General features: G+C 37.1%; 1 protein-coding gene across 1 annotated transcript in view; it reads left to right on the top strand.

Moving 5' to 3' along the window:
* Positions 1-20751, top strand: part of LOC124309082 (sestrin-3) — a 109404-nt gene extending 88653 nt beyond the window's left edge. Inside the window, exons 5-10 of the mRNA XM_046772339.1 lie at positions 13634-13804; positions 16743-16925; positions 17436-17685; positions 17798-18060; positions 18173-18547; positions 18751-20751. Coding sequence (XP_046628295.1) covers positions 13634-13804; positions 16743-16925; positions 17436-17685; positions 17798-18060; positions 18173-18547; positions 18751-18837 — 1329 coding nt within the window. The 3' untranslated portion in view covers positions 18838-20751. The remainder of the gene's footprint in view (positions 1-13633; positions 13805-16742; positions 16926-17435; positions 17686-17797; positions 18061-18172; positions 18548-18750) is intronic.
* The last annotated feature ends 2493 nt before the right edge of the window (positions 20752-23244 follow it).

The following is a 23244-nucleotide window of genomic DNA, read 5'->3' as shown; positions in this document are numbered from 1 at the left end:
GTGTATGCGTATATAGAATACGTGTCCGCATGCGGGCACGCAGATAAATTCGTATAGGTATAGAATGACTTTCGCAGGAGGTTACATACATATGCTGGGCTGATTTCTCTCTCTCTCTCTTTCTCTTTGTCTCTCCATCGACTCTTCAACGGATTCGTAATTAATAATCCAATTTTACGCTATATTATACATATATACACGCGTGCGGACCTACATGTGATATAATACATTATTACATTACATATTATACGACGATAACAGGAGAGATGATTGGATTTTGTCTTTTTTTCATTTTTTTTCTGCTTTGCTTTATCTTCATGTCTTTCTTCCTCCTTGTTATCTCGACGCAATTGCTCGGTCTGTGAAAAAAAAAAAAAAAAAAAGAAGAAGAAGAAATAAACTGCACGCGGAAGTATGCTGCAGCAACAGCGGTAGGAGATGAAGAAGAAGGGCATGCAGGGGTAAGAATGTAAGGTTCCCGGTTGAGGATGGGGGCGGGGGTGGGGGTAGCAGCAACAGGGCAAATGTATGTACTTCGCGTGTGGTCACGTGGCAACGCGGGCCGTGGGGGCGATAATCGATACGGTGACGTCAGATAGGACCCGTAAACCAATCGCGGTTAGACCCGGCCGACCGACCGACCGACTGCCTGACTGACTGATAACAAAGGAGCGACGAACTCCAGAAGCCCAATTGCCCTTTGTTTCGAGCTTTGTTCACATCGTCGCCTTCTTTCTTCTTCTTCTTCATCATCTCTTCGCATTACCTACGTGCGATTGGTATACACGTACATGCATACGCATATACACATGTACACATATGCATATATGATACTTTTACTTGTTGTATGGCTTGTAATTGCGGTAATGTTGTATACATTATACATATACAAATTTGTGTATAGTTATCGTATATGGGATAAGTGTAGCAACTATAACGTGTCACATACGGTGTAGAAATTGGTTTTTCTTCTATCGTAGGATGTATAATAACTCATCTTTGAAATATCGCATGCATTGGATTGCTTCAAAAAATATACATGTGGATGGATACATTATTTTCATTACGGTCATTCCTTTCGCACAGTTTTTGTTATTCAATATCAATACTAAATCGATGGTTTTTTTTTTTTTTAATTTTTTTTTCTTCTAATTCTAATGCAAACTTTAAACGTTATTCCCGTAGTATCGATTTATTTTCTTATTTTTCATTCACGCACACACGGAAGTAAGGCAGGAACGCGCGGTGTTGTTCGTTATCCGACAAACGAGCCAGTGTGTACACAGACACAAGAGAGTTGTATACAAATTTATGTATATATGCACGTATATTAAATAGTCGTAAAAAAAGTTCGTATGCACGAACCGGCGCGAGTGTGTGTCTCTTTATTTATGATAATTTGATGTCATTCGAACGAATACGACGAGCGCCAGATTCGGGCTGATGTTACTCTGCTGCTGTGTGCTCCGATGGTGCAGTGGCGTAACTATTGATAATACGGATTGCTTGTGTTGGCTTTCTTGCGAGAGGCTTGTTGAGTTTAATCGAAACTCAACCTCAATCTGTGAGGAATAATATATTCCATATTATTTATTTTAATATTTCAAGATGTTGGAATAAAGTTCACATATCTTACGAGGAATTGCCGGTTTCTTGTTATAACTGCATTATGTTTATTATTGTTAGTTTCCATCTAGCTTTTATTTATTTATTAATTTTTTTTTCTTTCAACCTCTTCTCGTGACATTCGATTAACGTTGCGAAGTATATGCTTATGGTTTTGTTTACGCAGTCACGGCTGCCGACGGCTTAGTTAGCAGGCGTGTAACAAATGTCATACGCGTACGTGTACCGGGTGATTCGAATATTACGCCCCTTCCCTCACTCCACCCCACTGTCAAAATACAGCTTATAAATGCCTGAAAAATAGTTTTTGTCTGCGACGCAGGCGGGCCAAAGTACGCAAAATGTGTAGACTAGAATTTTCAAAGAGCAATAAGCATTAAATTCCGACCGTTCTTTGAAGAATCAACTTTCGGACCCAGTGAAACAAGTGCCTCCAAAAACTTTCCGAGTCGCTACCTCAATTATTTGAGATTCTAACCTCGAAAATTCCTATCACCACGAACAGTTCGACGGCTGAAAACTCGGGATGTGGCCAGCCTGCGCGAAGTGCCGATAAAACTCGCGGATGCGGGATTGATTTTCAAGTTTCAAGAGATTGTCCCGGCATGTTTTGTACGCCAATGCACGTTGTTACATACGGCGAAGGTACGTAGACCGTATCGAAGTTGACGGCGATGATAGTTACGCCACTGCAAGAGCAGTCTGTACTCCTCACTCGTGAGTCGGGCACTCCCACTTTGTGATGAAATCCCATAAAACTTTTGACCCCCTTTGGCCTTGCCTGCCCCGCGTGAGCGTACGTATTCATTCCGATCCGACAACGCCGTCGTACAATTTATATGTACCTATATGTACGTACGTACACATCGCGGTGCATCGGATATAGTTTTGAAAAACGCGTCTTACGCGTTGCGGTGCGATGCGAGGCGAGTGTCGAAAGAGGTTCGGAGCGTGGGTGAGGCTTAACACGTTTATATTTGTGCGTGTATCTCGCTGTTGATTCGAGCGAGAGAAGAAAAAGTAAGACGAGGAATTATGTAAAAAAAAAAAAAAAAAAAATAAAAAGATGAGAAAAAAATGAAGAAATAAGTGAATAACCTGTACATAGGATTAAAAATAAAACTGTACGCGCGGTTTTTCCAATGTGTCTCTCTTACGTTGGCGCGGTACTTTTTTTTTTTTTTTCTTTCTCTTACACCAAGAGAAACCGCCGCAGCAATACAAATCTCAAAATTATGACTCGGGAAACCCGATGCAACCGATCGAGTTTTTTTCTTTTCTTCTCTCATTCTTCTTGCTTTTTTCCTCCGTATCCAGAAATACTTTTCTTCTGTACCGTGGAGATTCCACGCAGACGTTAAGTTCGTTAAACTAGCTTTTCTTACGTTCGTTCTTTGGGTATAGTTGACTCGGATTTTTCGTGTTTTTTTTTTTATTTCTTATCTCTTTTTCTCGTAACTCGTGTGCGAGTGCGCGTGCAACATCTAAGGTTGAATTTTAAGATTCTTTTTACTTTCGATCTAAGTGTAAACACGTGGAAAACACGGATTGCGGTGTGATGCGGGTTATAATTATGTTCGCCGTTGGCAAGGAAACTTGATTTTTGTTGTTTCGGATCGTTTCGCGCCTAGTCGCAAAAATTTTATTTTATGCAGCAGCGACAAGTCGCGAGTTACAATTACGCAACAACGAGAGAAAAAATATATCGGGCGTGCCTTCAGACGTTAGAAAGAGACAAGTTTTCTCTCAACAATTACTAATTTTTGATTTCAACTCAGTTTTTCTAACTCTGAACGGAATACCGATGTCTCGATCTGCAGGTTGTGAAATATTTTAAACCGTAATTATTTCGTGGTCATTTTTATTATTCTTCACTACTATTAAACACATTCAAGTGTGAGGCCTGAGAATGGTGACGTCGTTGGCATATTTTTCAAACCAAGTATCGATACGCCTTATATTTCGACGTATATTCGCCTCGTGAAAAACAAATCATTAGGATACAGAAATGCGTTTACGGGACTGTTATAACGTACGCGGCAACTTGTCACTGTATCGGATATTTTCATCTTTATTCGTGTTTTTTTCAACAACAATGTTTTTTTGGCGAGAAATACCAGAGAAGCATTTATTATACCTTGTGTACAACACGATAATACATCCCTGTCGGGGTCTGTGTGTGTTACATATACACACACACACACACATGTATGTATTCCTGTATTATTATTGTATATGTATGAATTTTCAATACCAACTCGGATTGATCGTGACAAAATTTATACCTATAATTAAAGCACGGTTTAATGTCTACGTTATACGAAGCATACCCATAATATCGTTATCTCGGTATATCGGTCAGTTCCAATGAAATGTCACCTTAATTGTCAATTATATTCCAATTGACACAATTTTCAACGATTCACCACTTCGTTAGAAATATAATACGCATGTACGTGTACATAACGTATACGATATATATATATTAGGGTAATATATATATTAGGGTAATTAAAAATACAATGACTGTTTTTTTTCCCTCGGTATAATGAAAAATTGATTTTATGGCATCTCAAAAAAACCCTCTGCAAGTATTAGCCTTTCATATTTAAATTAAAAGGTCCCTCGTCGCAGATATGTATTTCCCATTTAAATAACATGGGAGAATTTTTTTTTTTACTTTGGAATTTTACGAGGCTTTAACCGTCGAGGTTAGGAGAGTCTTTTTAGTACATTTCTCTAGAACTTTTGATGCTCTACAAAAAAGCTCTCTTGTGTCTAATCGATAAAAGTAACCGATTATATATATTTCTCATATAATTTTTCACTTTTATTCCATCAGCAGTACAATGCACTTGAACGCGGTTTGTTTGAAATTACGTAAATACATGAACAATTATTGAACAATTGAATATTCAATACCGTACGCAATTCGATGATGTAAAACGGCGTTGACTTGTCCCGCACGATTAGCGGTTGATTTTGTTTATTTTTTTTTCCTTATTTTTTTTCTTTTGTTTTCAAGTCAGAATTCTAGGCATTATTTATGTCAAACTGCGCAGCAGAAAGAAAACTTTTGAAGCTATAGGTATGTGTAACGATACTATCTGCCTTCGTGATCTCTTCGTCTAGGCGCGTCTTCACGGGAAGCCCGAATGTGCATTATGTATAAATATTTTAGCTGTGTGCACAGAGTATAACAATGCCCGCGTTATAGTGCCTCTACACGATGTTAATCTAGACACATTCATGGCTCATGGGGAACAAGGCTGACGTAGTTCTCGTCATTAACATTTTTATAATCGTTGCTTCGCCTAATTGAATGAACACGGCAGAATCCGGGTAAACATGTTGACGTGATAAGAGGCGGGATGATCCTCTCTCTTCTTCCCCCCTATTTACTCTTCAGTCCTCTAATCCAACTGTGTAATATTCGTCTTTGTTTAAAAATTTTGAAAAAGCAAACAAAAGAAAGAAAGTAAGAAAATTTCGTGATATTGGCAGCGAATATGTGTACTTAATTGATATTTTAGCAGCGCAGAATCATCAATATCGTCATATTGATTTATTGACTATTGTTATTAATATTATTAATGTTTTTGTCACGATGATACTTCAACTTCCGCATCCACGTGTCGGTATAATAGTAAATAACAATATGTATTTATCGTTATTCCTTTTCCTTTTGTTTTTATTTTTAATTGCCTTCTCTCTTTCTCCCTCTCTTCCAGCCCACCCTGCGACTACTTGTTTTTTCACTTCCAAAATTATATCAACGAAGAAAACTAGCGCACCGGAAATGAGTGTTACTCGACTGGTGGAAGCAGATTATGAGGCGTAAACAAGTCAAGCTCAACTCGCGAGATATTACATTTATGGTGTGTAGTTGTAGTTGAGCCTTTCTCTGCGTGGACGCATGCCCGCTAATTAACAGCTCGAACCCCCCCCCCCCATCCCTCTCTGTTTTTATTACATCTTTTATTGTTGTTGTTGATCATTATTATCATTGTTTTGTGTAGACGTACATTTGTGTGTTCTCTTTAATTCTGTTTTTTTTTTTTTGATCGTATTGCGAACCGCAATTTGTTATTCTTGTAGATAGGCTCAATTAGGCAAGCATTGTTTTTTAACCGACACGCGTATCAATTATTTCGTATACGTATACTGTTATTATACATACCTATACAGACACATATTCGCAGATGTGATGTAACATGATGCCGCATTGTTACCGGCAGAAAAAAGAAAACCATAAAAAATGTGGCGATTTGATAGTAACTCGAAATGCGTAATGAAATTCCTCTTTTTAGACACATGATCTTTTTTAATTTGTCACACTTCTTGCTCTTCTTTTTTCTACCATTTTCATTCGAATCCGTTGGCGTTTCAACACAAACTAGTAAATATGAGAAAAGAGGGGGGGAACAAAAGTTTTACACGATATTGTTATACGATCAACCGCCAATGTCTGTCTACACTTGTGAAAAATAATTTCACTCGCTCTCTTATCAAAAAATCTTCAGTCAGCTGATACGAATCGTGTTTTCGCGTACCAATGAAGGATCATCTCGTCTCACGGACGTTACAGACGACAAAATTTTAATCCATTTGCCTATTGTCTCATTTCCACAATGTAGCGTTTAACACGTGACGACACCTGCATACGTACAATCCATCTGTCGTATACGTACATACCTGATTCGGCATCAGGATTAATCATTATTATCATCATCGCAATTGTTGACGAATGAATTTTTAAACCTGCCGACGTATCATTAAGCAACCGTTAACACCAGTACCTAATCATGTTACGTATTATATATATATGTGTATTCTATGATAATCCAGGATCGACGAATCGTTGCTTAAAATCTAATCTCTATGTTGCATTGCATTTTCGCGTGTAATATACATTCGCATACTTTACGCATTCGTTATTGCTTTTCTCCTCTTTTTACCACTCCGGAAACTAAAAATGTATAATATTGTTTTACACGCACGTAGATGCACTGTTATTGTCAAAACCGTTAAATTAAATAGAAGAATGCACTACTTGTAGATATAAATTCGATATCGTGTAAATATATGACGCATAAAGATGCAGTAATAGCTGCACTTTGTCGTCTCACTTCTTCATGTACGTATAAAGACGCAAGGTACATAAACCGTTGGCAAGCGTCTTATCGAGATTAATATTGATCAACACTTTCTCAAGGATTCTCTCCGCATCTGTCAACCAATCGTATACCTATAATACACATCTGTGTACCTTGTTTCTTTAATCGTCGTGAATATTTTGCATTGTGGACAAAATTTTTTATTGATACTGTGCAGCTGATCTGTTTGATTTAATGGCTTAGATATATATATATATATATATATTAAACTTATTAAATCATTCGTACCGTGCAAGTACAGCAATTTTACGTATCGTTACAAATCAAGTATAGTTGATATAGGTGCGAAGCGTATATATTACCTATAACGCGAGTGGAAAATTTTTGTCACTCCGGTGAACGTTGATATCGTGTGGCTTAGATGTAAATGCGGGAAGATTAGAAGAACGTATTACACGATTCGCGTCTAACAGTCGATGTTTCTACAAGTACATTGAAAAACAAAATGAAACGAAAGAAGAAAAAAAATAATAATAAAAATAGAAAAAAGAACGACCGAAGAGATTAGAGGACTTGATTCGGTTTCGGATCATATTTTACAATCTATACATAGATGTTTATTTGATTGCGTGTGAGATTAGCGAGGCTGCTGTTTTTATGTCGAAATTATCAGAGTAGACAGATACATCTTATTATGAGATTGTATTAGAGATATCTGCATTGATTTCTGTCCCCCCAAAGCGTTTATATTAAAGGAACCGGTGTTGAAATTTTAGACTCATAACCTTGGAAAATTAGAAAAATACAAGTATATATCGTACGTAACGATGATTATGGAAATAGACCGTAAACATTAAATTTTCCGGACAAATTGACTCGATTTTAATTCCATTATAGGTCAAAGTTGTGTTTACAAAATATTGGAAATTCGTTGAAATCATTTGGATAAATTATACACAGCTTTAGAAAATTTTTTAAATACCTATCGATCGCTCGAGTTCTGTAAACCGAAGAATCGCGGTCGATCTAAGACTCGAGGAAATAATTTACTCAAGATCATTATGAGAAAAATGAAAAGAAAAGAAGCGATGAAAACGGCGTGCCGGCTCAAAGAAACGATACTTGAGCTAGCAGCCAAACGTTCTATCGTTCATTCGAATAAGTTAGTGAAGTCCAAGAATCAAAATTTTGTGAAACACGTTGGACTCACTGATACTTTTGTAACGTTGTTGGTACAAAACTAAACCGTATTTTTCTATTTCGAAATATTTTAACACGTCTGGGTACTAACTTCGGCTTCGTTGTAAAGAAAAACGTACGATATGAATGAAAAAATCGCATCCCAGATACCTAATACGGTTCGGAATGAAAGTTTGTCGATTTGGCAAGGAATGTCCCTAAGCATGCAACGACGAAGACTGGATTTGCAGTTCGGACCGCAGCAGCAGCAGCAGCAGCTTTCGGTAAACGCGATTCAAGATAACGCGAGGCTGCAACACTGCAGTGGCTGTGTACGAGTGTTGAATCCAAGGCAAAGAGAGGAAAAGAAAGATAGCGGGAGATAAAATAAAGCGAGATCTCGGTGGTGGTCTCTTGCTTGTTCTTACCGTTCTATAGTACGTACTTGAAATCAGCTGAAAGGCGGCTGTACACCTTACACCTATTCCCCAGCATTCGAACATTGTTGTAAGGTCGGCTGCTGCAGTTTTGCAAGAGAGAGAGAGAGAGACGACTTCGACGAGAACGGATTTAGGTGTATCTATTGTACTCCTCAATTCCTCTTTCGAAGCTCGCTTATAAACAAGTACATTAATTTTAATAGAGAGACTTGTACGCATGGCCTACACACACACGCGCGCTCGAGTGGCCGTATCTTTTTTTAACCTGATATCGAGACCCTGAGACGCAAACCGAGATATACGACTGATCTGAGAAAGAGAGAAAAAACGTGCTACGATGTACAGGGTGTTCATTCTCCTCGTATGCGTAGAAGAGGTACGCCAGACATTCAAACTGTATACACGTTATGTAATTTTGAGAAAGCGAATAAATAAATTCACGTGCCTCGCAGATATCTCTCTCTCTCTCTCTCTCTCTCTCTCTCTGTAACGTTTGTATGAAATACGCGTATCTATATCGGCAAAAAGCTGCATCGTATGCACTATATCCCCTGCGACGTTACGGTATGTATGTATGATAATATCATGTATTACAGAACGTACAAATGTGGTTGATACCGTTTTGCATTCGTCGGAGTTGAGCAATTTTTCATATATTTCACATGTTAGTTTCGGCGTTACCGATTCGTTATTTTACAATCAATATCGACGTTGTGGGGTGTGTGTTTTTTCATGCGTTTTCCTATCAGCGTTTAAAAAGTATTAAGCTAATACCGAGATCCCGATTTCTTGAACTTCATACCTCTGCATGTATTTATATTTAATTGTACGAACGACTCTCGGATAAGTTTGTTATACCTGCACTTAACTCGGACGACTTAGACTTAGACTTAGAGTTTGGTCTGCTGCCGATGAATCGCGCGGGGATTAATGCCAAATCTCATTGTACGCGATTTCGCGATAGAGTCCTACTTTCGTTGCAATTACCATTTGGCAACGTTCTTCGTATTCGGTACGGGGAAAAGAAGCCAATTGAATTTCTGTCCCTGCGGTACCCGGATGCAGGTATCTGTCGTACATATATATATATATAAGTACGTACATACATACCTCGGTCAGTGACGATTGGACAGAGGGGCCAGCTCTAACTATAAAATCCGATGTCCATGCAGGCGCGCAAGGTGATGTGATGCGATGTGATGTGATGTGTAATGGACGAATTGATTTTGTGGTGCGCGTCCGCGATAAAGATTCAAATATTGCGCGGCAAGCAAAGGGTGAAAACAACGTACCTGCTGACCGTGTAAAACGAATAGTTGGAAAGCTATGATTTTGTTTTCTTTCTTTCGCTTCTTTTTAATCTGTTTGTTTATTTTGTACTTATTTATTTATTTTGTTTTCTTGCGGCGTTCATAAAACTCAACGGGGCAACAGATTTTGATAACGACGAGGATAACGAGATGTGGAAAAATACGCGTCGTTACTAGCGTGCGAGTATATTTTTTTGTAATTGTGTGTACACGTTTCGTGTGTTACATGTGTAATTTTTGTCGTTACTTTTATACTTAACACGAGATAATGGTTATATCTACTCTATGTGTATAATATGGATGTCCGTTCGTACAGCGTTGTTTTATTTATTTGTTTATTTATTTTTTTATTTATCGACGATCGAGTGGGTGGCCAACGCCGATGACGACGACGACGATGGTTAATATGTACCGTACACGGCGGTACTTGACAAGTTGTAAAAATTGATGGCGAGATATACGTGCACGAGTAATCGAAACGATGAAGAGTGATAAAAAAAATTATAGAAAAATAAAAGAAAAAGGAGAACGAGTTCGTACTATAGCCGAATGAGCTAACCAAATCGGCCTGCTTGCGTCACGCAGCCGCTTTACGAGTTGGCTTTTAATCGTCCTCAAAGCCAAAGAGATCTTCTTTTCAAAGGCGATCTGCCAAGCCTCCGTGCCAAAACAAAATTGTTGGAGCATATTCGCGCTTGACGTCACTTGTTTTTCTTTTTTCTCCCCCTCCCTCCCACCTCGTCAAATCCTTTTGCTTGGCAAATTTCGTTTTTCCAATCTCCGATGCACCGTACAGGATATCTGTGAAACCGCGGAATTTCAATTTGATCGAATTTCACACGCAAGATGACAATATTTTTTTTCTCTTTCATCCGGTTTGTTGTATATAATAACTTTGTCGCTGGATGGATTCGACGGCAATTTATAATTGTAGAAGTGATAAAATCTCGATGTTGTTTCTCTTGTCGTGTAATAGTTTTTACTTCGCTTTCTGATTATTTTTCTCTTTATCAAATAATATCATGAAAAATGAAGACGGTTATAAATCAGAATATTAGATACTTAAACAACTGATAACGTAATGTAGTCGAGACAAACAAGTTTAAGGCCGTTTTAGGCACACTGTGAGAGTTGGATCCGATTCTCGAAATTTACTTATTTTCGTATACTTACTTATAACATGCGTGTTCGGACATTTTAACCTCACCTTTTTCTCCTTCGTTTTTATTTCCTCGATTCTCTAACTAATTTATCGACACGTTAAAAAAAAATGTTCACGTTTTGTAGAATACAAACGAGTCTCGTTATGTTTTTTTTTCTCTCCGTCATTTCAAGCTTTTTAAATTCAAAAAATCTTCTTTTTTTTTTCGCTCCGTTTGTTTGACTACGGTTAAAATCCAGTTTCGGAATCGTTCAATGACTCGTACTCGTGCGCATACAATATAATTTTACTCATGTCGCGATGCGTTATAACAGGGCACTCGGCTGGTAATAAATTTCGTTGCAATAATCTGCAAGATGGAATCGAGGCAATCAAATTTTACGCAAACGTTACGTTGTCGTACGTTCGAATAGTTTCTATTTTTGAATCTCGGAATGCCATTTGTCATGCTCTCGCAAAACTTGAAACACACGCGTTTGAGGACGAACGTTATCGCAAACACGTTAATTGGACAAAAAAAAAGAAAGAAAAAAAAAGACGAAACAAAAAACGTGCTAAAAAATAACAATGAAGAATCTTAACCGTGGTGAAAATTACACAGAATCCACAATTGTTAAATTTTTGTCTAAATTTCGGGACAAACGCTTGATCAGGTACATATTCTTGTCAACCGTATCTTTTCACCGATGTGCGAAATCTTTGGTACACAAGTGTCGTTTCTCCTCGCCACGAAATGCGAATACGACGGTGTTTACGGCATATTATAGGGTATATCTATGTAATTTATAAAATCCTTGTCGTTACAGTTGGTGACCTTTTGAATTTTTTTTACACCGAGTAGGTGTTGTAGGAATAGATAGATCAGCTTCGATCGGTACTTAATGAATACGCGTATACATGTATGTACTTGTATCGTACTTTCGTATTGTGAAATGAGATATTTTGAAGTTCAACTTTTGTAGACGAAATATACGGTATACGGTTATAAGAGGTGTTTGCGTTTGCGTTTGTGTGCGTCAAGTGGCGCCTAAAGTTACAACACGACGAATGCACCGAACGGTCGAAACGCAGTCTTGAGACTTCCGTTCCACAGTTTGCGAATCAGCTGATTTCTCCTACCGCTTATTCAATACTCGTGCCGGCAGTTTCGTTTCGCGTCTCGTCGTCAAATTCCCCTCTCTATTTACATTCCTTGACTCAGCCGGGCGATTGGGAGGGAGAGGTTGACAAACCGCACGAGAAACCCGAGAAACTCTTACCCGTGTTATAATTTCGACCTACGTACGTATGCCTATCTCATAGATTTAATGTTATGTTGAGCTGGTCGCGGATTTACTTGGAATTGCTGGATCACCGCTGTCTCTCTGTCTCGCTCACTCCACACGTCGGTACAGTGCGGTATTTATTACAGGCTGTACTAAAAACGTCATTCTAGTCGAACATCTTGTCGTCATTTTCATTCGTCGTGTCTTCTTCGAATTAAAGGATCTGAGGAAGAATTTTTGTCTTTTTTTTTTCTTCTCATTCGTTTATCGGACTTTAAAGTTACTTGGAACTTTTTGACGGTACGTAGATACTTGTTACGAGTGTCTGTTACTACCAACAATCTATTTACTGTACTGTAGTAATATCTACTTGACAGTCTCCCGCAACTGGGTATTTGGATTGCATCATCTCTGTGTTGTTGTACACTATGTTATATGTATATTCATGTGTAAACGGAGCAGTTTTGATACGCGTGTTATGTACGGCGAAAGTCTGACGTCGCGAAACTTGTACATGTATAATGTATATTGTGTTGTGACAAGTACGACATACCTGTATATTACATGTATAAAAACGTGGATATGCATCGCGTCGCGTCTGATTGTACGATCTTTCGGTATGTCGTATTGGAAAATTAATATTGCCCGCACGTTTGTATTATATATCTTATATCAAACACGCAAAAGTCATGCAGTTTCGACGCTACTCTTCCATATTCATTTATTCACTTATTTTCATCATTATTTTCTCACCGATGAATCTCTCAAATTATGCACGCAAATTCAATACGGTTGTTGGATCAAATTTTTGTAAAATTTGTCGTATTTGTTTGATAATTGAGAGGGGGGAAAAACAGTATGCCATTCGAACGCTGTTTTGTATCCCCTATTTGTTGATAATACTTCGCCTTTCGAAACGTTCGAGTGTACAGTTAGAAAAACGCATCGCTGGGTAATGGGTAGAAAAAGAAAAAGAAAAAAAAAAAAAATGAAACAGATAAGAGTAAATAGAATGAAGGGAAACACAAACAACGATAGGTCGGTAAAGTTCACCGACCTAGTTCGTTGCTCTCTTAGAAGCAAAGAGTGTCTAATAGCATGTGCAGGTGGACAAAAAAATTGGTTTACCAATCATTTCCACAACGAAAATAAGAGAGGGAAGGGGGTAAGGGAAAAAAGCTTGGCCCGTATGCGAAGCAATAATGTCAATGCATCGAGTATTAGAGCGAAATGACAGGTTTAAATATTCCACACTATAATGTCAAACTTTTATTTAACGAATGCTATGCTTTCTTCGAACACGTCTTATCGTATATTTAACACAATACAATGTTCTTAACGTATTTACATACCATATGTTATTTTACGTGCCTCTTAATTCGCTTACAGTGCCGCTGAAATTGGTAGAGAAAGGAAAGATAAAAAAACTTGTGATCGATGTAGCGAGCATAAGCTAGTAATAAGACAATGTAACAGGTATTGCAATATTTGGTTAATTTCTAACGTCAATTCTTTACCCCTTTTATGGTTTCAGGCTCACATGCTGTTGATGGACGCATTCTTGCAAAACAATAGACTCGATCATGTATCTCGTGTGATGGCTGGGCACCCAACGTACTTGGAACACTTTCTTCGCACCCAACATTTCATTTTGCGTGGCGATGGGCCCCTCCCATACGATTATCGCCATCTAATCGCCATCATGGTGAGTTTAAACTCTCTCTCTATATATACATGTATGTTAATTAATTGTTGAAAATTTCACCTTAAAACTAATACGAATCGGAGTGAAAGAGATTTTTTGTTTTGGAGCGCACAATTGTCTGTTTAGTTTCAAATATAAATAAAAAAAAAAATATAGCGCTCTAAGCCTTGTGATATTACAAGGAACAAACGTAAAGACGCGTGCGACACACATTTTTATACAACTGTTAGTTCTACGGAAAATTAAAGGTTATAAATCTCAAGGAGGCCTGAAACGACGAAAGGTTATTAAATTTTAATCGTTAGTGATTTTTTTTATTGTCTCCCGATAAGTTTTGTCGTACAACCGAGATATTGTTACAAATTGCAAAAAAGAGAATCGTCCTTCTTCGTGCGATGTAATATGCGTTATACACTCACATGTGTGGCACAATATTAACGTTGAAACATCTATTCGCTTGTCAAACACGCCAAAACGAATTGAATTCTGGCGGGGCAAAAGGAGCAAAAAAGCTGCATCAAAAGCATGAAAAGTTTTTATAAATAAAAATAAAAAAAAAAAATAAAAATTAAAAAAAATAAATCGATCAAACGGTCTCCTTCTTTTGTTTTTAGTATCATATGTAGGCATGTATCTAATCGATCTCGCGTGTGTGCGTGTGTGCGCCTTGCGCAGGTTCTCTGGGTGGAAAAATACACTTGCTTGTCATATGCCTATACAATATGACACAAAAAAATGTGCGCAAACGTGAATCAATTGTCGTTACTTATAATGCTGATAAGAGACATCGTTAACCTAGTTACGATATAGTTTTCAAATATTGTTGTACGGTGGCCGGTACGCTTAAAATTAGCCTCAAGTATCAGCCACGGAATCCTCCAATCTCGCCTCTAACAACGTGTGTGTGTGTGTATAGGAAAAAAACCGTCTTGCGAGCAATTATCGAATTTGTCGAAGTGCTTTTACTTCCAGTAAAAATTTCTCACAACGATGACCGTACGATTAAGCAAGTACCTACAAATCAGCTTTCGTATTTTAATGGGAATTAATGACCCTTTCTTTTTTCCACTCGAGTTTTAGAGACAAATTTTTGGCTCTTACAATATCGCGTTGAGAAATTTTCGTTGCTCATAACTTGTGCAAGTTTCGTTGTTATTCACTGTTCAATTCTCATTTATCCGTACTGCTCTATAACGATAACGAGCAATTTTTCTATTCCATTTTAAAATACGTTAAATGAACAAACGTCTTTGAGATAGAAGAACAAAGAAGCTTTATACGCTTTGTTCCTTTGTACCATACGATGAGAAAATCGCAACACGACTTAGATCAAAGCGCACTTGCTGCTTCGCTCTGAAATTCTGCCTAGATACACTTACCGTAAGGAAACGCGTGAAGAATAATATGGTACAATTCCCCCCTCCCCCCCCCCCCCCCCTTTTTGTCCTTGATATGTTATCAATTTGGTCAAATATGCGGGTCACACGTCCACATGCGCATGTGTATACGTAACGAGAAAAGAAGTGGTGAAAAAAAAAATTTCACAAATGGGGTTGGGGGGGGGTTATAATAAAAAAAAATAGCTTATCGTCTTATCACCTCTATGTATAATTACAGTCTTGAAATAACTAATTTATCTACAATCATTGTTGTCAGACACTGGGTAAATGAAGATATTTCAATGCTTTATGTAATATTTTTTTTTACATGCTAACGTGTTTCAATGCACGGTTGCCGACTAGGATTGTGATTATACATGCAGATTATGTCATGAAAATACTTACGGTTATTTTAATGGTGCAGTTATTTAATAATGTACAACGATGAATTTCGCATCGCGGTTTTCTATCCCTCTTGCCTTTAAAAGACAATCGTCGAGAGCTTTTTTTTTCCACTCTTATTTTTACCTTTGTAATTTGTTTTCTTTTGACGTTTTGAGAAAAATTAATCGTATACAGAGTTCATTGAAAAAAGGAAGACTAGTTGGCAAGTTCGGATGCAATTAATCTTTGCACGTATGTTATTAGGATGGAAAAACAAAGACCAACTAAGCATTTCGTATTTCTGAATGTAAAACTGCAGGCATACAAACGTACGCACGCAGACAGGTGTAAATTTTCCCGCATCTTCTTATTATTCTTCTTATTCGTTCGAAACATGGCTGACTTTGCTAACAATATAATACTCGCGTCAATCGTTAAAATGGCACGTGTCTTATCATGTCTCTGGTGAAAAAGAAGATTTAGTATGATTTATGTATCATGTACACCGAAACGAAAATCATTATATTTCATGTTTAACAGTTACGATCATTAGTTGGTGTAATTAATTTTAATTTTGCGGTCCCGATTAGCGGATGTTTTGATTATTTTTTTCTTTTTACATTTTATTTTTCGTTAAACTTGGAGGCCAGCTTTTCCATCATACTATCAATTCAAAATGAGCGATAATTCATTTAACATTTCAAGAATGTTTTAAATTTATTTAAATCGTGTAAATGATAAAAAAAAAAAAAAAACATCCCGCATTGAAGCTATGAACTCGATCGTTAAATTCTTATCTCGATCGCAATGTAGGAAATCGCATTAACTATGACCTTTGCAAAGGGCTGAGGGGAAATAAACGAGTCGTTATTGTATTAGCGAGCAATTTTCCTTTTGCAATTTACTTTTTTTTATAGCCCTTTACGAGCCACAGCAGTAAACATGTTTACTGCGAAAAATGATTGTACCTACACTTTGCATGCCTGCCTGCGTGCGCGGATAAATGTTTATGGATTATTTATTGTTGATTATTATCGAAATTATATGCCCTTTTCCTCACAATCTACTTTCATTATTGAGGAGAAGTGATAAAATGAAGGATACGTTTTATGATTAAAATAGAAAACCAGGTGGAGAAAATATCGTTAACATTTATATTTCGGGTTTGCCAACAGGCCGCTGGAAGGCACCAATGCAGCTATTTGATAAATTTGCAAAAGGGCGAATTCCTACTCCAAGGAGGTGCCTCGTCCTGGCTTCAAGGTCTCAAATCCATACCGAGCAAACTTCAGGACCTGTACGAGATCAACAAAATTCTGGCTCATCGACCTTGGTTGTTAAATAAAACTCACATAGAGGTAAGCCACGATGATTTTATTACGATTTTACCTTTTATTGCAAAGACAAATTTCAGAAAGTGGAAGTGATGAATTCACGATGACACTTCCATAATTCTTTCAACGATAGAAATTCTCTTGTCTTCGATTATATTTATATGTAAGAAATTAATCTATCCATTGTTGATGAAATAATGTGAACTAGACACTGGACTTACAATTAGTCTAAAACTCTCTATAGTATAACTTATTGCGGTATGTGAGTAATTTAGAATAGTTACTGGTTAATTTCTTGAATTCTTTAAATTGCGTAACTAATTATTCGAATGTTGACGAGGTCATATTAATGCCATAACTTATCGTCATCTCTTCACGATTGTATACTGTGATAATTATTATTATTGTTATACTGTTGTGACATTGCAAGATTGTCCGATGAAAATGTACATTTTTTTTCATTCTTCTTGAAACATCGCAAGAACCTAGGATAAATATAATCGTTCCTTCTTAATCTGAATGTAAATTTTGCAGAAACTTACGAAAGGCGCGGACAATTGGTCCCTGGCTGAAGTTGTTCATGCCATAGTGCTGTTAGCCCACTTTCACTCGTTATCATCGTTCGTATTCTCATGCGGTATAAACGAGGAGCTAGACAGCAGTTCGGGTCATCACTACAAGGAATGCAGCGGTAAGGATAATGGAAAAAACGTACAGCCGGTTAAGGATATCAAGGTGCCGAGCAGTAGTCCGACCAAAATACCCGGAAGTACCGATAAGACTGGTGAGTTTTTGGCATTGGTCTCTTGTTTGCTCCATACTTTTGGGCGATGATTTATGATTGTACGAAGTTCCATTCGCAACTCTGATGGTATTTCCCGTATTCGATATCGCAGACAATATGCCGTCGCCTCCACCCTCGCCTAGCATACTTGGTGAACAGGAAGTTGGCGTTGAGACTCTGATGGAACGTATGAAACGTTTGTCGGAAAAATCCGAGTCCTATCAAATAACCCAGGAGGAACTGTCGAAACGTTTTGAAACCGTTGAGTCGCAGTCTGCGGAATTGACTGCCGCACCGCAACGAAGCTCCGTTCTCGACTCCGACATCGGCCTTTTCATAGACGATCCGACGTTCATCTATCAAGATTTTGCCAAGGTACAAAAATGGCTCTTTTTTATTTCACTTACAATCGTAATAATTTTACTCTGCGATTCTGAATCCTTTTTCTTGATATTCTCTAATCTCGCGCTTATTTCTGATCCGACAGCGCGGACAGCTGAACGATATACCGACGTTTCGTGTTCAGGATTATTCCTGGGACGATCACGGTTATTCATTGGTGAACCGGTTGTACAACGACGTTGGGAATCTGTTGGACGACAAATTCAAAACTGCTTACAATTTAACCTACTACACAATGGGGACTCACAGCAAAGTCGACACGTCGCGTTTCAGACGCGCGATATGGAATTACATACAGTGCATGTTTGGGATAAGGCACGACGATTACGACTACAATGAGGTCAATCAGCTGCTCGAGAGGAGTCTGAAAACTTTTATCAAAAGCGCTGTATGCTATCCGGAACGGGTCACCAAGAGGGATTACGATCGCGTTATGAGGGAGTTCAAGCATAGTGAAAAGGTAAGAAACAACTTCGATCGGATAAAGTTTTTAGCTGCACTGGGATTCCAAATTGTCAATTTCTCAGCTAATTACTTACATCGAAGAGATTTTACGTAATTCGATTTAGTATCGGCTTACTTTCCGATTTCTGATTTGAATCGCATACGCCGGTTATCGCATTTTCATACTCATCTTTGATACGAGAAATATTTTTCTTTCAGATTCATGTGAATCTTATGATCCTGGAAGCTCGTATGCAAGCTGAACTGTTGTATGCACTTCGCGCCGTGATGCGTTACATGACCTAATACGGTTCTGGACATAGTCGACTCGGCCTACTCTAATAAATGCAAGGAAAACAACGAATTTTCACGTACCGTCGAGGACAACATTTCGTTCCTGGGATCACAATCACACCTCTGTGCTGTGCCGTGTCGTTTCGTGATATGCTGTGCATCTATAAACACATGTTGATTACATACATATAGAAGGATAAATTGTTCGATCCTTAAATATTAACAAAAAGCTTTTACCGAAGATAGTGGGGTACGTCAAGCTATATAGGCTTTTGTTTAAAGAATAAGAATAAAGAGAAAATGAGGAAGCCGAAGGTGATGGACAAGGAAACCTGAGAAGACCATGAAATCGTCGTCGTCGATTCTCGATAAGATTGTTGCATACGCGTGGGTACCGTTTTCAGTAAGGAAATAAAAGATATTTCATCTAGTATTTGGCGATTTATATTGCCGTCTTGAGCGTGAATATTTATCGCACCGACTTCTGCAGGGATCCTTTTTATTTCTAGCTGTGACTAAAGCGAGTCAAAGGTTGTTGTTTCAAATCTACCTTGTGAGTAGCTAATCTTGCATTATGATGTAGCTGCGTTGCTAATCACTCTTTTTAAACGTATTATTCTTTTGAAACTGTTCAACAGAATGAAATATATATCCTTCAGCGTGTGGGCAAGTAATGAAAGTGAATTAAAATCAAATATTCAAATTTAAGAAAAACAAGGAGAAAACAAAAGAACATCAGCTTCAGTGCTGTCACAATTAGTTTAAATATTTTAACGTATTTGATAATAACAATATTAATTTTAATGAAAATGATAAACTACGCCTCTATTATTTTTAAAACGAATTTGGCGTCGATCTAACGAACAAACATAGAGTTCCCACCCTGTTGTAAATTCTTTATTCACGACTTGACGACAGGTCACGAATGCAAATACTATCTTAGATTGATTTGAACTACACAAATCGGACCCAATCGTTCCAACATCTAATTTTGACTGATCCCGCAAAACCGCGCTTGGACTATAGAAGTCATCGTGAATTATTTTAATTTATGTACTTTTTTTTTATTTTTTTATTCTACAATTTTTTATCCTCTCTCATCGTCGTCGTCATCGTCATTGTCGCCATATTATACGAAGAAAACAAAACTTGACAACAATAAAATGCAATTAGAAATAATGAAAACAATGTATAAAAATTGTGGGCTAGAAGAGTTATTGTGAAGATATATTTTACTTTGTGAAATTAGAAGCAAGTGGAAAAACGAAGGACAGTCGTATTAAATCGTTAAAATTGTATCATGGGCCCGGAGGTGATAATAGAAAACATTCAATACAGTCATATTATTTTGTACATCATATTATTTTGTTTTCCATGCCGAAGAAATGCACTGTAAATATAAATGGATCCATTCATTTCTGACTAGAAATATAATAAATACAACCCTCAAATACAATACTGATATTATGTTATACTATGTGTGAATGTAAAAATTTGATGTGAAATATGTTCAGGAAAGAAAAGAGCTGGCCGTCGTCAACTGTAATTTAGTTGTTTAAACACTTAAAACTACAGGTCGAGTTGTTCAAATTGCATCGCCTTTTGCTACCAATAATAGAGTTTAAAATTGTAACATGACCTGTAATCGTCAGACCAATCAACGAATCTTATGCCTTTGGATAATACACTCTAAGACAACGTTCGACGAATGGAAATTGAAAACTACAACTGTAAACGCTATCCACGCGTGAATGATTTTAGGAACCTGCACACGCAAGTCTTACGAATAACAATGATACGACTAACAATAATAGTAATAATGATAAGGTGGTTGAGGACAGTCAGCTGCTGATCCATGTAAGGATATTATTAAAAAAAAAAGCGAATCAAACATAGATTTCCTCAAGTGAAACGTGAAACATTTAACGTGGCGCAAAAATTTACGAATTATGCATCTTCATCAAAGCAGTATCCGTATACGCAATACACTGTATATTAGCGTATTCGATATTGAGAATTTGAACGTATATGTTAATCATTAATCGCACACAAATATATATCAATGAAACTCATGAAGGAACAAAACAAAAATCTAACGAATCAACTGATTAAGTATAATTACAAATCGAATAAGGTATATAGTATGTATAGGGTATTGTCTAAGTGAGCGTCTATGTTCTAAAGTCTAATCATAAATTACATTCGTGTGCTGCGTTAAAAAAAAAATGGAAGAAAGAATGACAAACACAACACGCTTCCAAATGGCATTGTGTGTTGCTCCTGGCGGTCATATAATAGTAATCCATTTGATTAACGAAACGTGACCATTGAGTAAATTAATAAAATTTGTTTGAAGCGGGTGCATCCGTAATGATTGGTTGACAATAAATATTCGATCCTGCTATAACGTTGTTGATGGAGGAATGCAAAATTTTGACCAAAATTGACCAAAAATCAATATTTTAAACGATATATAACCTGATCATTTTTTTAAAATAATGAAATAAAACAAAATATAATATATTCACATGAACTGATTGACTATATAAATAAATAGGGAAATTAACATATCAACCATTAACCCGAGAAAAAGATACATCAATATTCATTATACGGATTATAGACCAATGTTTTATTTCTTGAACGGTTTCCAGCATTTAACTAATGATTTCAAAAGAAAGATGTTCAATGGAGAGCAATGAATGATAAATAATGGCTTGAGTCTAATTATAACGTTCGGTGCTATCTTGACGAGGCAAAAGCAAATGTCTAATTTACCGAACAAGTATTATAACTTGGATAATTTTGATTGCATCAGTTCACTTTTATTCCTCGAAAAAATCTCTTTTTATTTATTTAGTAATTGGGCCGCGTTTTATGCATTTTTATCATTATATTGATGTATTGATTTTAATTATTCTCTGACTAGTGTTTCATCGCGTCAACTACCATGGATTCTCGTTTTCGATACTGTCTGAATAATATCACAAGTTTTTTCATTTGATGAACGACGATAATAGTAATTATTTTTCTCACTAGCATTATAATAAGTTTCTTAAATCGCGTATTACTGAAAATATACTAAAATTTTACTCCGATAGAAGTGTTTGTCTAAATTTGAAATACGAGTACTATTATTGATGGTTGACGTGCATCGTATTTTTAATATTTAGTTCCACGTAGGCAAATGAACGTGTTACCACCGAACCTCCTTGCATAAATATTACTATAAATCATTGGAGCTAGCTTTTACGGCCAGTTGGATGAATGTGAAGATATTGTAACCCAACACATGTGTAGCATTTTTCTGTCGAGACAAATGAGTCAAAATTTTGTACATCTTCTATATTGAGCATGAGAATTTCTCCCTCCTGTTAATTTTCCAAGCATGCAACTGACTTGCCAGATATATTATTTGGCGAGAGGTGTGAAAAAACCCGCATCTGTGGAAGAAAGACGAGCAAACAGTTTGGATGGATACGCAGATGAAGAAAATAATTAACTCGATTTTAGAATATGTATAACGTTTATAAGTTTTATCAATTGTAATTTATTGTAGGTCAAAAAAGTATCAATTTGTAATTTGTATAACCCACTGACTCGCGATGTAGTCAGCATTTTAGCCTTCTATATTTTTTTATAACAATTGATTTGCGTGTGCTGGACTTTGAACTCTCGGGTCAAGCATACTCCTTCAACTATAGAAATATATAAAATTACAACATATAGTGATATGTATGTATATACGGTATGTGTACATACCACTATACAGAATATGTATATGTATAATATAAGTATGTTTCGTAACCTAGTGAGGTGTGGGTATATGTACGTTCATTTGTGATCAACAGCTATTACGCCACCCTCGAGCCTCTGCCTTCGCTCGATATTCGTTTTAAGTATACAAAAGAAATGTCGACCTCTGGCCAAGTTTTGCGCAAAATGGCAGAGCTTCAAACAAATAAGACAAAAGAGGACGCTTGTCGTCTTGGCGATACATCGCAAACATGGAGAGAAGACCCACCTTTTGAAGTCACAAAGCCTGTTTATTATACGTCTCACAGCAGTGGAGTGATTGTGTGATAACTGAAATGTAATTTGATGATCTAACCCTACCGATTACTGAACCGATTGCACTTTATTTCCCGAAACATGTTGAATCCTGTATGATATGCAATGCTGTAGTCACACAATTGCCGGTTGATACCATTTTTGTCCGATTGAATATGCATCCTCGTTAACTTTCATATTACGGATTAATTAGTTACATCAGAATCAGTGGTCTTTTTGTACCGCGATTTCGCGTTTCATGGCTTGGTTAAACCTTGCGGTCATAGTCTAACCTTGCCTACGATTCGTTGGTGTCGCAGGGTAAATGAATAGATTTTGATTCTAGCTTTGTGTTTTAGTGGGAACGAG

Source organism: Neodiprion virginianus, chromosome 1 (assembly GCF_021901495.1).
Source record: "Neodiprion virginianus isolate iyNeoVirg1 chromosome 1, iyNeoVirg1.1, whole genome shotgun sequence".
Lineage (NCBI taxonomy): Eukaryota > Metazoa > Arthropoda > Insecta > Hymenoptera > Diprionidae > Neodiprion > Neodiprion virginianus.
Note: the sequence above shows the minus strand (reverse complement) of the source record. Positions and strands in the feature narration are given on the sequence as shown.